The sequence below is a fragment of the Patagioenas fasciata genome, chromosome Z, assembly GCF_037038585.1.
Source record: "Patagioenas fasciata isolate bPatFas1 chromosome Z, bPatFas1.hap1, whole genome shotgun sequence".
In the NCBI taxonomy this organism is placed as follows: domain Eukaryota; kingdom Metazoa; phylum Chordata; class Aves; order Columbiformes; family Columbidae; genus Patagioenas; species Patagioenas fasciata.
Window position 1 is genome coordinate 56,910,964 of NC_092560.1, and position 15,053 is coordinate 56,926,016.

The 15,053-nt window shown below is 37.2% G+C and overlaps 1 protein-coding gene across 1 annotated transcript in view; it reads left to right on the forward strand.

The window, feature by feature from the left end:
• The window catches only part of PDE4D (phosphodiesterase 4D), a 356,820-nt gene that overhangs the window by 253,854 nt on the left and 87,913 nt on the right, over positions 1-15,053 (forward strand). Inside the window, exons 3-5 of the mRNA XM_071802826.1 lie at positions 3,462-3,498; positions 7,431-7,504; positions 8,676-8,725. Coding sequence (XP_071658927.1) covers positions 3,462-3,498; positions 7,431-7,504; positions 8,676-8,725 — 161 coding nt within the window. The remainder of the gene's footprint in view (positions 1-3,461; positions 3,499-7,430; positions 7,505-8,675; positions 8,726-15,053) is intronic.

Sequence of the window (15,053 nt, forward strand, 5' to 3'; positions counted from 1 at the left end):
ATCTCTTCTGCAGGGTGGGTACCATGATAAGTTTTATGGGGTAAGTTCAAGTATGTCCTATAGGAAAGGTTAAGAATGAAAACCCAGAAAATTTGCAGAAGGCTGAGCTGTATCACTTTAACATGGTAAATAACTTGTGATGCATTATATAACCTTTGGCCTGCTAATGGAAATTTGGCCTGTGTTTTATGCAGCAGCAATACATCTCATGTGGACAGCTGTATGCTTTAGCAGTCTCTTTTTTGGTGGTGGTAGATTTGATCATTTTTAATTTGGAGGCTCTGTTAAAATTATTCTGCTTTCAAATCTGTCTTTCCTTTGAAAAATGAAGGCACGAACAAGTGTGCCGGGGATTCTAGTTAACAGAGTCTAACACTGATGTGAACAATTTCTTTTGACCTTAAAGGTTAACAGTTTTGTCTATATTTAGAAGCTTATGATATATTGCACAGGTTTTACGCTCCCTCTCCTTGCTTCTGTATATAGATGTGTGGCACTATTCTGTCCAGAATCCAGACAGAATCATGTGTCAGCTTCTGTATCATCTGAAAACAGCAGAATAGTAATACATTGTAGTGTTTACCACACCCCAGTACACTGTGGATCGATGACACTTTGACTGAATCATATGTTCTTGCTCTTCTATACAAAGGAAAATCCACAGCTGCTTTAGACTCATCTGCTTGCTTTTTGAGCACTCTCACCTTTTACAGATTTCCTGGCCCAATGTGAATTACAGATCATGCACCACACTAAGCAATTGCTTTTCTGTTCAAGTGGGTCTGGTCTGTGCTAAACAGCTTTGTGAAAATTGTGGATATCTGTACTATCAGTATCACGTTTTCACTAAAATAATGATAATTTCTGGAATTGTTGCTCTTGACACAAGGAGCATTTGAAAAGTGAAAATTAAATCCTGACTTGATTTCAGTGCATAAAATTAATACTTTGTAATACCTTCTCTAGTAAATAACAAGCTACACTATTTTATCAGTGTTCTCCAATGAAATGCAGTCCAGCAAGAGATCAAATAGAATGAAGTTTGAAAATTTGAGGGGGTTAGTAATGCTATTTTATAGAAAAGAAAAAGGGAACCTCCTGAGCAGAAATCCCAGAAACATGTATCTGTTGCCTCTTAAAAGTGCATCAGCATTCAACGGGTGACAAATAGGGGCACTGAGTGGGAGAAAGAGCAAGAAAGTACCACTTAGAGTAGGGAAGCCCACGGGAGACGGTTAGAAAAAGGAGCATCCTATTTTGCCAATCTGTACTTTGACAGGTAAAAACTATATTGTAACAGTTACCTGGGAATTTGAAGCACTCTTGGATATTTTGTGAATTTGTGTCATACGCTGGGCATTCAGAGTGTTTGCCATTGACAGATATCTGTGGTGCTAGAAAGAACTAGCTCTACTCTATCTGGCTTATTTGCAGGTGGCAACAATTTGATTCTTTTGTTCTTGTCCAGTGCTACTGCTATTTGTAAAACTTTTCATCTCCAGGATTCCGCTACTTCATCATTCCAAATGTCGGAATTAAACTAGATCAGTTAAAAAAAAAAAAAAAAAAGCCAGAAGGGCTACATATCAATTTTAGATCTTGTCTGTGAAAAATCCAGTTGCTTAGAAAACACACTTATTGCTAAGAATTTGCTCAACCTTTTGTTTTGCCTTTTTTGCCTAAAGTACCTGAGAAACAGATAAAGTGGGGAGGTGTGAGGAAGACTGGCAAATAATTTACCTGAAGCTCTGGGATCTTCCATCTTTGCAGAAATCATTCAGATGACTAATAATGCAGGATTCCCTGTCTACAAAACTGTGCATCTTTCAAGTGTCAAAATAGAACAGAAAATGGATTATCTGTATGCAAACAGTAAAAATACTCATTAAGCAATTCTGATTCAGAAACAATAGTCTAGGGCATTTCCTGATATTTTCATGACCCAACGAAAACATAAAGATGTACTAAACCCAGCTGGTCATTACCTGCGTTATTAATGCTCTGGGCTGATTGACAATGTCTGTAATAATTGATTTGATTTGGGTTCATTGGACAATTAAAGCCTCCATATTTCTTCCACAGCACCATGTTCCATCTGGTTGGGTGTGAGGATCAGGTTTAAATGCTTTCCAGCCAGGCTAGGACTGTGGTTTCACCTGACACAACATCTTATTCCAACCACTCCTGCCAAGATGCTGCTAAAAGTTCAGACTTCTTCCACAGAGTCTGTAAAACCCTGTTTCTTTATTACAACTAATAGGAATAAAAGACATGGTAAAGAAAACAGCTATGCAGATATTAAGCATTATGATAATTTTGAAGACTGGTAAAGTTTGTTTCATTCTTACAGGCTCTCCGGTTGTACTTACTGCTTTTTTATTAGGTCTTGCAACACCTGCAAAAACATTACTGTCTTGTGGGCAGTATATAAATTATAATAATGATGAAATCATATTTCTCCATTTTCAGAAATACTTTTTCTGATTAGGTTTTTGTGGACTTGAAATCCATTGTTAAATATTCTTATTTTGTGCTTACACTTAAATAATACTAAAATACATCAAAGCAGTGGTAATTTCTGCTGAAAGCTGCAACTTGTAGCTAATCACAATAAATTCATTGCAGGAAAATACAGGGAAATTAAAAACAAAGTCATATTGGATTTTTGTCTTTGGAAAACTTCTTTTCATCTTGATTGCTGCCATATACTGGATATGATAACTAAAAACTCCATGTTTTCCCTGTCTCCATGGTCCCCTGGAGAGGTCTGACTTCATATCCTCACTGCTACAGGTGCTACTCTTAAGACCAACAGCCCTTCATCTTATTTGTATTTACAAGGCACTATTTTTTGGAAACAATTTCAAGTGTCAGCTTTTGGTGCTAAAGTGAGGGAACCCCTATTTCCTTCTTCCCTTCCTTCTCCCTGACAGTGCATTATCCCAGCACCTTGCCCATACGTCACCCCATGATGTGGGTGAGATTACCACAGCAACAGCACACACTTGGTCACACCCCCTATAGCTATAGAGGTGTGACTCAGTTTGAAAGTTTTACTAGGTTTTTGTTTGTCTGCAAGGTGCTGCCCAGCCATCTGCAGTTACCTGTCCAGTGCTCACAAATCTGCTGGTAAACCTCAGTGGGGTCACTTTTGGTATTTTCACCTCCATTCTTTGGGATGAAATCTCTGCAGATGGTCCTGAGTGGTCGATCACCTGCCCAAGCCTGCAGCACAGAAACCAGCAGGTTCATCAGCTATCCTATAGACATGCCAGGCAGCTGGGCAATAACTAAGTTGATATTTACTTTTCAAAGGATATGTAAAGCAGTGCTAGTGAGTAACTAGTGAAGAATAAAACTGGAGTTACCTACAGTGCATTGCAAAACCTGATTTTGTTTCTGTTACAGCAGTGAGATAAGTTTTCTGTAATACCTAACTTACAACTCTGCTCTTTTTTCAGACATGGAGATGACTTGATTGTAACACCATTTGCTCAGGTAGGCACAATTTTGCAATATTTCTCACATGATCTTTCAAGTTAAAGGCCAAATGCCAAGCCAGTTGTTTTCCTTTGTTAATGTTATATAAGTTACAGTTGCTTGAAGCAGGAAAATAATATCTAAACAGAAAGTCATAAACCTTCACTCTGTTATCTATATTTCTCTTTTTTAGTGCTTATCGTATATTGATTATCTTATATTGGTTATCTGAAAAGTTGCAGTGCAACAACACAATGAACACCTTTGACTGATGTCTTTTCAAGTACTGTAGCAGACAGTCATAATGAAGACAAATCTGTGCTCTCTGTTATTCTCCTGCTCTTTATAATTACAATTTCTTCATTTGAACATCTTTTATGCATTCAATACAAGGTAATTTTTAGGTGCAAATTTTACCCAGAATACTAATGTTCCTTTAGAAAACCATCTCTACTTGTTCAATTCAGATTCTGTTTTGTGAAATATAATATCAACTCAAAATTCTATATAATTTATATCAAAACTCCACAGTTTTTAGCAGTACACCTATCTTGTTAGGTATGAAAAGTTAACATTTATATTCCTTGACCTCATGATAGATTTTGCTCTATAATAGAAATGAAAATTAACTCAGTATAACTACAGGGGGAAAAAGAAATCTAGAACCCATGTGTGATTGAAGGTGTATGAAAAGGGAAAGGTTGAGTCACATGGCAGTCTCAAAATAAGAATGTGTCCAGCCTCAGTCTGAATATGCAGGTTGCCTTGGTCAGATGATCAGTTGTAAAAAAAATATTAATTTAATAGGTTATTTTAGATTTAATTATATTTTAAATAGATACAGTGTTTTTAAAACACTGGCTTATCAAATCTTTAATATGAAGGATACCTTCATCTTTTATTAGTAGATAAACTATTAAGCCAGGGCCTTTTCTAAGAATACTTTGAGATCTCTCAAATATACTTCAACAATAACGGAAGAGAAAAAATTACAGGAAAAACAAGAGGGAAAATAAATAAAACCACTTCTGGTTTCAGTTCCTCCGGAAACATCAAAACTCTAACTCTTGAGGACAGAAAACACGCAAATTGTATGGTGGTCAAGCAATCCAATAATATTTACAATAGTTGATTTCATGTTCATTGTCGTCTCAATTTTTGTTATAAATTATGCCACATAAATAAAACAGGTTATAGTATGCCTAGAAAAACAGAAAATATTTTATCCCGTTTATGGATATTTTTTTCCTGGGAAAAAACACCCTATTTGTTTTAAGAGTGGTTTCATATTCCTGTTGGTGTTGATGGACATGCTGCAGTAATTAGAGCAGGAACAGCTGAATGTTATTGCTACCTGCACCAAGGTTCCCTGATTGATTATTTGAGAGCTTTTAGTAATTCAGTGCAAAACCCTGTTAGCAGTAGTTTAAATCAGCCTGTTTTCATTTGCACTGAACAGGAGAAAGAGCACTCACAAGGGTGAGTTATCACGTCACATTCCCTGAAACAGGGGCAATCGAGATGCATTTGAGAGAGTGTGCCTAATAGAGGGGAAGTGACATCTGATTAGACTCTTAGGAAAAACGTAGCCATTATCTAAAAATGATTTGAATATGCAAAATCCCATTTCCCAGTGGAGCCTGCCTACAGATGGCATCTGCAGCCAAGCACAGGGCCCACCCCTCTGAGTTACGTTAGCAGTCTAGGGCCTCACTCAGGACTTCACAAATTGGATCCCACATGACCGTACAATGTCTATACATCATACAGGCCACCCTTGTAATGTCTTCCTAGAGCAATGTTTCATCATGTAGATGCATTTTGTCTTGCAAACAGCCAGAGCACCATTTTAATCCATTCAGGGCTTCCTGGTGGTAGTATATCATGGCATGAGGAATATCATGGCATGTTGCAGTTATTTCAAATTGTCTGTATTTTCTTCAATTGATCAGGAGGCTTGTTTCATCTGATTATGAGCCACCTCATGGTAATAGTTCCAATTTTAGAATTTCAGTTACTGTTCAGCACATCACCATGGTAGTGTGGCTGCATTTGTTAACTGGAAGCAGGGTGGCATGCTGTGTCCCCCACATAGAATATGACCCTAGGACAAGATAATTTACTATTTTTACCAAAATGGAATTTTGTAAGCTAAGATTAAAATAGTCTATCACAATGATATTATTAGTTGCACTTCCCTATATTGTCATATACAGCAAGTGCTGTAATTTAATTATTTGTAGAATTTCTCTTTTCAAAATGAAATAGTTTGAGTGATTTGAAATTTAAGGACCAATTCTTACCAATTTTTATCATCAAGAAGGTTTTAATTCACTTCAAATTTTTGTATATAACTTGATTTTGGAAACAGTATTATTTACTTAGGGATTAAACCTTAAGAGGTTTGCAGGGAACTGTTGCTTTTTGCTTACAGATCTAACTCTAGAAACATTAAGCACAAATGGAACCTCTGTGGACAGAGAAACTGTCACTTAAAGCATATTGCAATGAAAAATTGAATTATTTTATGTACTTATAATAGACTTATAAATATTAATGCCTTTATAGAAAAAATTAAGTTGTTTAGCTCCACTGTAGCCAATTTTTTTGTTGACACTTTTACATTAATTGCTATGTATGTGAAGATGCCTTGCACTTGCAGAAACTTTCAAAATATGTGCTTATTTGCCAAAGCAGCTGGGATGCTGGGCAGATGCTGAACATTTCACCCCTGGACCTACAAAAGTTATCTTACCTGCCAGAAGAACAAATAGAAGGACATATAAACCAAATATTCAAGCCTCTATTTCCTGAAAAAGGAGAGATTAATAATTTCAGACAGTGGAAATATTTAGTCAATATGCATAGTGATGGGCACAGTAGAGAGACTTTCTCGTAGGTCTTCAGGGACCCGAGCATGTGTCCAGCAAGGCTCTTTAGCCTCCACTCATAACTGGCCCTGTACACTTCTTTCCCCTTCTTGACTTGGACCTCTGGAACCCAAATTCCCATTCCCACCTCTGTTTTCCCAAGGACAGGTTCACCAGGGAACCAGCCTAGCTGAGGCTGAGAAACAATGATGGGCAATTCCTGCAAAGACACACCAGTGATTAGTGTTGCTGTCTCCTCCCATTCCCTCTTTGGTTCCAAATGATTCGTGGTTCCTCTCTGACACAAGCTGAACTGCCTCTCCCTACTCAGAGAGGTGCCTCTTCTTATCCTTCCATGGTACAACACTTGTGTTTAACCAAATGCCTTCAGAAGAGAGTGCCTATACCACTTATAACAAGAAGACACTCTTCTACTGCCTCCATTAGCTGCTGTCTTGCCTGAAATTAGGTTCAGAAAATAAGTAGTTAATTTATGTCATCTTTCCCAACGTGCAAAGCTTGTAAGAGCCAAAGACGTTGCTCAGATGATACCTTCCTCTTACTCTGGTCTTCTCTGCCACATCCCCAAATCAACCGCACCCCTTAAAGCAGCAACTTTTATTTTTCCTGGCAGTCTAGACAATCTCATTCCCTTTGTTCTTTGAGGTTTGTGGGGGCTGAAGCACAGATGGAAAAATCTGTAATCATGTCTAACGCATGAAGTATTAGGCTTCAATGGGCTATTATGTTCCAAACACAAATGCTTTTATGGTCATTTTAAAGAACTAAGTAGTATTCTGTGAAAAACTTTCCTCCCCTTCAAGTACGTCTGCCCTTAAACAAATAATGAGTTGTTTATAAGGAAAAAAAAAAGAAGAAAAAAAAGAAATAAACTACTGCCCTTGTATTACAGACACGTTATTTTTAAATAATAGTCAAATACTTCAGACAAACCAACACTGGAAACCTTTTATGGTTGTTTCGCAACATCTTTTCCTTTTTCTTTCAGTACAGTGGAGTGGAGATAAATCAGTCTCACCTGTGCAGAAATTTAGACTGAAACCATTTTGTCTGTTCCAGGTGCTGGCCAGCCTGCGTACTGTACGGAATAACTTTGCTGCATTAACCAATTTACAAGATCGGGCACCCAGCAAGTGAGTGTCAAGTTTTGGCCACTGGACTTTTCATAATAATAGTTTTTAAATGTAAACAAAGAAAAACAATTAGATGTTATGGATTTCAGTCTGTGCCACCAAACCTGCATAAAACATGTGGATGAGTAATGAGTTTATTAATCCCTGATACAACATCCCCCTTGCCTACTAATTGCTCTTGCATTGCTGTCCTTGCATAAACTAGGAGTGGTTTTTTTGTAATGTATTTGGTTTTCAATAAATTAGTCATATGTCAAAGATCATTCAAAGATGATCATTCAGGCAGAATCTGAGTCTTGCGAATGAATCAAAGTGAGCAGACAGCTACACTCATTGTGAGCTGCTGGCGTGATCTGAACCTAGAACTCTGCCTAACTCATCCAAGATAATGGCATCCCACTTATCCACAGTAGGTCATGATTATAAATACGATCTTTCTCCAATTGTGTTACCACGTCACAGTTAACATTAACGTTAGTTACACTGGCAAATTTTGTAGTGGAGTAATTTCACTCACCCAAAATGTGCAAATGTACGTCTCTAGAACTTAGAAGTAATTAGCATTCCAAAGACAGCTGCCTACCATTGCATATGCAGTGCCAGTAAGATATATTTCCAGCACCCTTGGTTGGAATATGCAGATCCTATGTGGCCCCTGCTTGTAGTCATCCACACTTCCCTGCGCAGCTGTGTCAGTCCAGCAATTTCTAGCTTTCTTCAATGGGCAAAAACAGTCCACTGAACTGTTTGACCTGAAGATTATTTTGAAAGGTATATGCAAAATAATGTGTGAAAAATAATTTAAAAAATCTTTCAGAGACCATGGGAATTGTAAGCCCTGTTAGCATAATGATAACTATGTGTATAAATCAAACTTCAAGCTACGTATAAGCTCTAGGAATGATTCGGTAGGTTTTTAATGAACTTTTAAGTTCCTAAAACGTTCTTCTCTTGAAGTACTCAGTCTGCAGAGAGGTGTCAGGATCAGTTGTGAATTCCCTTCTACACTAGAAAGAAATATCTGTTCTAAATGAACTTCTTTGGCAATGTAAGGGTATTCCAGTCCCAAATAATTTTCTGAGGAAATGTATTTTCTGTGTTGTATTGTTCAATGATTCAGTCATCTGTGAGTTTCTCAGGCCTATAACTTTTTTTTTTTCCTTTTAAACAGACGATCACCAATGTGTAACCAACCATCCATTAACAAAGCAACTATAACAGGTAAGAAGAAATAATATCACTAAAATTCCTCCATCACAGGTTTCTGAACTTAATACTGATTTATAAAAAGTTTCACTGAGACCTGCATTTTATAATAATAACCTTATGTTGTTTCATATCCTTATATCTGTTTCATTAAAGAGGATTTGAGTCATGTGATAACTCTAATTGGTGACTTTTGGTGTTGATCATGTTAGCTTTCTGATTTCTGTCTTATTATACTGGTTTTAATTCAAGTTCTTTCGCATTTTTTTCCTTATATACCGGCGTGTGACCATGTCTTGATTAGCTTCATTAGTAACTTTTCGCAATGAAATGTAGAAGAAAGTCATGGAGTTCTGTAGCTATAGCAAGGTGAAGTCCTTCTATTACAAGCCCTCAGGAAATGAGAAGAAATTTTCTAAACTGACTTTTCTGATTTAGGACAGTAAATTCTATACCATTTGTAGGTGTGTAAGAGAAAAATAATTCATTTGTAAAATACACTATTATTTCCAAAGAAACATTAGCTTGAAAACAGGACCGGCATTGTAAGCTCTATGAGTGCTTTTGAAAATTTTACCCTGCAGCATTTTAGTTATTGTTATGGCAACTGGGTCTTTCATATCTTTATGGGAACATACTTTGTTTGACCTCATATTTTTTAAGTCATTTTAATCCATGTGTTCTTACACTGTGTAATTTTCCAAGTAGTTACATTGTCTATGTTGCATTGGCAGAAAGAAAGAGCATTTGCTTTGCCTTTTTGATTACAGCATACAGACACTTATTAAACAGACAGTTTATCATTTAAACCAAAATCTTAATGTTTCCAAAATTTTCAAAATAGCTCTTTTCTTTTAATCGTATAACACCTTTGTAACTCAAGAAAGAAATGGTACTTCAGCACTTTTGAGGAGAGAAGTGTGGCTTTGTCGTGATCAATACTTTCTGTCTTTATGCTCTGGAATGTGTTAACATTGGTAGTTTTTTTTTCATCTAGCCTCACAAAATATCCATATTTCCCTCTAAAAGACCCAATCTTGTCAGTTCTGTACAATGATATTTTCCTAGGAACTTATCTTGTAGTCTCATCATTTGTGTGTAGGGTTCATCAGGAAGCAAAGGGTTAAATATTTAAATCTATCCTATAAACAGAAAAGCATCCTTAGTTACGAATGTTCTGTCATCATACTTGAATTCATGGTAATTAAATAAATAGGAAGGGGAGGCAGATAAATACTCAGATCAATTATAATCATGATCCTTTGTAAATGTATTAATTTAAGGGATAATTTTGAGTGATGGTTTAATATTACTCTCAATGAGACAATTCAGTTATTTATAGATATTACACCTATTTTTAATTGTGGGATTTGTCTCATGCAATGCAATCATCCAGAAGTCTGCTATCTTAACTGCAGATGGAAAATAGGGCTGTTTCTTTGGTTCCAAGGCACTAGCTTTAGAAAGCCTACAGCACAGTAAAATCTCTGACAGTAAAAGAAAAGGTGATATCCAGAAGAGAAGCTATTCATGCATGTGAGCATGCAGTGATCCTACCTTAAGTGCTCTCCCACCGTTTTTTGCCTGAGGTCAGCTGATTTTCTCCAGCAGCAGAAGCAGCTACTCAGACAATAGGACTCAAGACACACTCTGCTACAAGATACTGTTGCACTTTTTAAATTCTCCCCAATCTGAAGGTTTCCAATCAGTTAATCCTGAGAGTGCACTCTAGACATCAGAAGCAATAAATCATCTGAAGTTCTAAAATTTAGAAGGAAGGATGTGCAGTCAGTGCTGCAAGTAATCTGGAAAATGCTTCTGTGCCAAGAAATTCAAGCAAGAGAAGGCAAAGAATAGTAAGGATAGTTTAACCTAATTTAGTTTAATCTGATTTGTCAGAGTTGCTGCTGGAGTTGCTGTGCCCAAATTATGTATTGAATTGGGTGAGCTGGGGCCTGCATGCACTGGATGTAAGTGGCTAAAACATTTTAATGATACAGGAAAGATAATAAGTTTCTATAAAGCATGAAAATAGCTACAATTAATTTTGGTTGTTGAGTGGAGATTGAGACTGGATACTATTTTGTCTGAACAGGTTTGGCCATTCTTAGTCATAGACTGGTTTTGATATTTCCATAGCAACGAATTTCATCACATAAGCACAGAGGTATGCATAGGTGCTTTCTTGGGGCATATAAAATCCTAGTAAAACATGTTGCACTACAGTACTATGCCAAAAAGGAATATATGCTACAAACACTTTTCTTAATCTACACAAGAAGACCTGAAAACCCTTTCAGATGCTACTAAGCTTTTTTAATTCTTCTGGGGAATGTTTGAAGTGTAGCTTGTGCGGATCCTTCCTGCTGAGAAATCCTGCTGGTCACGCCGTTCTATGAGGTAGTGTTCTGGATTATCCAGAACAACACAGCAGACAGGTAGAAACCCATCATCTCATCCAGATGGCACAGCTAGCTGTCTCAGTGAGACCTGATCAGCAGTGTAACAAACTAGCTGACTGAAAGGCACAGTGTCACTAAACTATGTCAATCCTAAACCAGAAACAGACACTTTAGACAGAGAGTTTATGTTGCTAAGCTTCTTAGAAGTGTCTTCAGTAAGACTCTAACTGCGGAAAGGCACGATCACAGAAAGCAGAAGTGTAGCAAAAGGGAACAACTGTACAAGATATGGGGAAAAAGACAAGGGAAAGATAAAAAGGGACTTGGTAAAGCCAAGTGACTAAAATAGCAAGAGCAAAATTCTTCCATTTACTGTTTCAAGTATTCACCCTGAGGCATAAGTGTGGGAGAGAATACATTAACAAAAAAGTAAGAAACTTGAGAAGTGAAACAGCACAGGAATCAAAAGTTCAAATTCTTAGAAGCAAGAGTGACCATGGTAGCCTTAAAATTTGCAGTGATTTTCAATGTAAATATGTGGAAGTTGGTGATCAAAATATGGTTTGTTTCATTCAATATATCCACATGAATCCCTTTTGGAAACTGTTGAAAGAAGCTAATAAATATCAATGGCATACTTGATTTCAATACCATCCAAGTATGCTACAGCATACTGTGTGTTCTTCTTGCAGACAAATTAGGGGGTAGGAGGTGGGAGCTTTACATGTAACAGCAGACTCCTTAGATGGCACTTTTCTTACTTGCTTAGACATCTGGGATGTAGATACCTATTTTGTCAAGGCTCTTTAGAGTACTCTTATAGTCAGTGGGAATAAGTAGATGTACAAACTAACTTACGTTAGATATGTTCTTTATAGGGATATGAATTGCTTCCTGAAAGTGAAATCTCCCCCCCAGGAGTGAGACCAGCCTGGGGATAACTGCATGCTTGCTGTTCAGTGCTTCCCTGAGTGGTGTTCTGTGCTTCAACCAGAAGAGGGGTTCCTCTCACTATGAATCACATTTTCCAGGCAGTGATACGAATGGTGTTTCATTTAAAGTTGATAGTAATTCTTTTAACACAACCATCAAACAAACAAACAGAACAAAACAAAACAAAAACAAAACAAACAAACAAAAACAATGACAAAACAAAACACACATAGCTGTGCCTCAAAAATTGAGCTTGCAGGTTTTAATTTTCACTGACAAAAAGTAAACAAGTGTTGTGATTTAACCCCAGCAGGCAACTAAGCACCACACAGCTGCTCGCTCACTTCCTCATGGCCATGTCTCCTTTTCCACCAGTGGGATGGGGGAGAGAATCAGAAAGGGAAAAGTAAGAAAACTCGTGGCTTGAGATAAAGGCAGTTTAACAAATAAAGTAAAAGCCACACGTGCAAATAAAGAAAAACAAAGAATTCATTCACTACTTCCCATGGGTAGACAGGTATTTAGCCATCTCCAGGAAAGCTGGCCTCCATCATGTGTAGTGGTTAGTCGGGAAGACAAACACCATCACTCTGAACAACCCTCCTTCCTTCTTCTTCCCCTAGCTTTACATACTGAGCATGATGTCATATGGTATGGAATATCCCTTTGGTCAGTTGGGATCAACCATCCCTGCTGTGTCTCCTCCCAGCCTTTTGTGTACTCCCTGTCTACTCCTTGACAGGCCAGTATGAGAAGCTGAAAAGTCTTTAACTGCTTAGGAACAACTAAAACACCAGTGTGTTATTAACATTCTTCTCATACTAAATCCAAAACACAGCACTATACCAGCTACTAGGCAGAAAATTATCCCAGCTGAAACCAGGACAGCAAGCATTAGATATCCTGTGGCTGCTTCAGTTCCAGTATCTGCATTTATAAATCAGAATAATTTGAATTAGGAAGGAAATGTGTCAGATTTAAAACAGATAGAAGATCTTACAATTTCTCTGTCCAGTAATAATTTGCAAACTCAATCTGACAGCTGCTTTTATGTACAAAGATTCTGCATGCAGAAGGAAGTAAGTTCTGAAAGGAGATTGTAGTATGGAGGATGTTGATCTCTTCTCCCAGGTAACAAATTATAAGACAAGAGGAAATGGCCTCGAGTTGCACCAGGAGAAGTTTAGATTGGATATTTGAAAAAAATTCTTCACGGAAAGGGTTGTCAGGCATTGGAACAGGCTGCCCAAGGAGGTAGTTGAGTCACCATCCGTGGAGGTTTAGATAAAATTCTTAGGGACATGGTTTAGTGCTATAGTTAAGTTAGGTTATGGTTGGACTCGATGATCCTGAGGCTCTCTTCAAACAGGAATGATTCTATGGTTCTAAGCTTGTCCAAAAGAATGAGTTTCTGAGCCTCCACATACTATCACAATGAGATATAGGGTCTGATTCACATACATACATGTACTCAATAGATATAATACCTAATTCGTAGTAGTAGCTTTGGAGTGGATTTAAATGTAGTTTGTGTAAGTGACCCGTTATATTACAAATGCAGTGCCAAAGACCTGTAAGTGAAAACTTGTATGCATAACAAAAAGGGCATTGAATTTAACCATAAAGTAAATCACAATTGCAAAACTGCACTTTTTAGAAGCTCTTTACATTTTACAATTTTCCATCAAAAACTAATGCAAACCTGTTTAATCAGATAGAGGAAAATATATGGAACTGTTCAATAACAAGCTACATTTTACATGATTTATTAAAATGTATGAATCCTGTGGCTTAGTGTCAGGAAAACCCCTTCAGATTTTGTCATGTATGCAAAAAACACGGCAATAGAGAAAAAAATTATTGGCAAAGATTCTGAGGTCATAAATCTAACCAAATTAATTTTCTAGTCCATGTTTTCATTGCATCTTATTGGGCCTGAGTTACACTCTTTACATTCATGGCTCAGCATCTTAAATCCAGCAGAAATCAATATCCTGCTAATTAAATGGAACTTCTTGCATGTTTTTCATGGTATTTGTCCAACACCTTTCATGATCTGTTTTGATTAGTTTCGGGTTTCCCAGTTAAGTTATGTTTGCGAAATGGGACTTACCAGTCTTTTGCTAGAGATTTCATTTTATTACATTTAAACTATAATCAATCATTATTTAATAAATAAACATTAATTGATTAAATATTAGCCTCCTGTCTTTCAGTGTGATATACTTAAACAAATACCATTATAGTAAGCTAAACGTCTATATTCATACAGACAAGTCTTTCTAAATACAAGCAGCTGGGAATAAAAGAACCAAAGGTTACAAATGGAAACCAGTAGGTAACATGGCATTGAAATAATAGATTATTTGAAGTGTGTATATCTCTATGTAAGTGTATCTGTCCCTCATACCAGTTCTGTAACAGAAATATTTTTTTTAATTACTGATGGAATTAAAATAGAATAAATTCTTGTTCAGTAAGAAGTAAAATTCTTGATATGCTTTAAACTGTTCAAAAGTCCAGAAGGCAAAGTGTTACATGCCCTGCTGACTCTTCCAGGGCCTAACCAGATTGTACAGTGTACCACTGCATGGAGATGTCCTCAAAAATCCAGATGCCTTTTATTCTTTCCTGTGTCTGGGATTTTGGCAGAGCATTGCAAGGGATAAAGTGAACATGAGAGCAGGAGTGAACACAAAAACCAAAAATGGTTTGATATCCAGGTGGAGACCAGAATGAGTGATGTCCCTCAGGGATCCTTATTGGGACCAGTATTATTTCATGTTTTTGTCAGTGACATAGACAGTGGGATTGAGTGTACCCTCAGTAAGTTCACTGACAGCACCAGTCTATATGCTGTGGTTCACATGCTAGAGGGAAGGGATGTCATCCAGAGGGACCCTGATGGACTTGAGAGTTGGGCTTATGCGAAACTCATGATGGCCAAGTGTAAGGTCCTACACCTGTGTCAGGGCAATCCCAAACATGGATACAGGCTGGGCAATGAG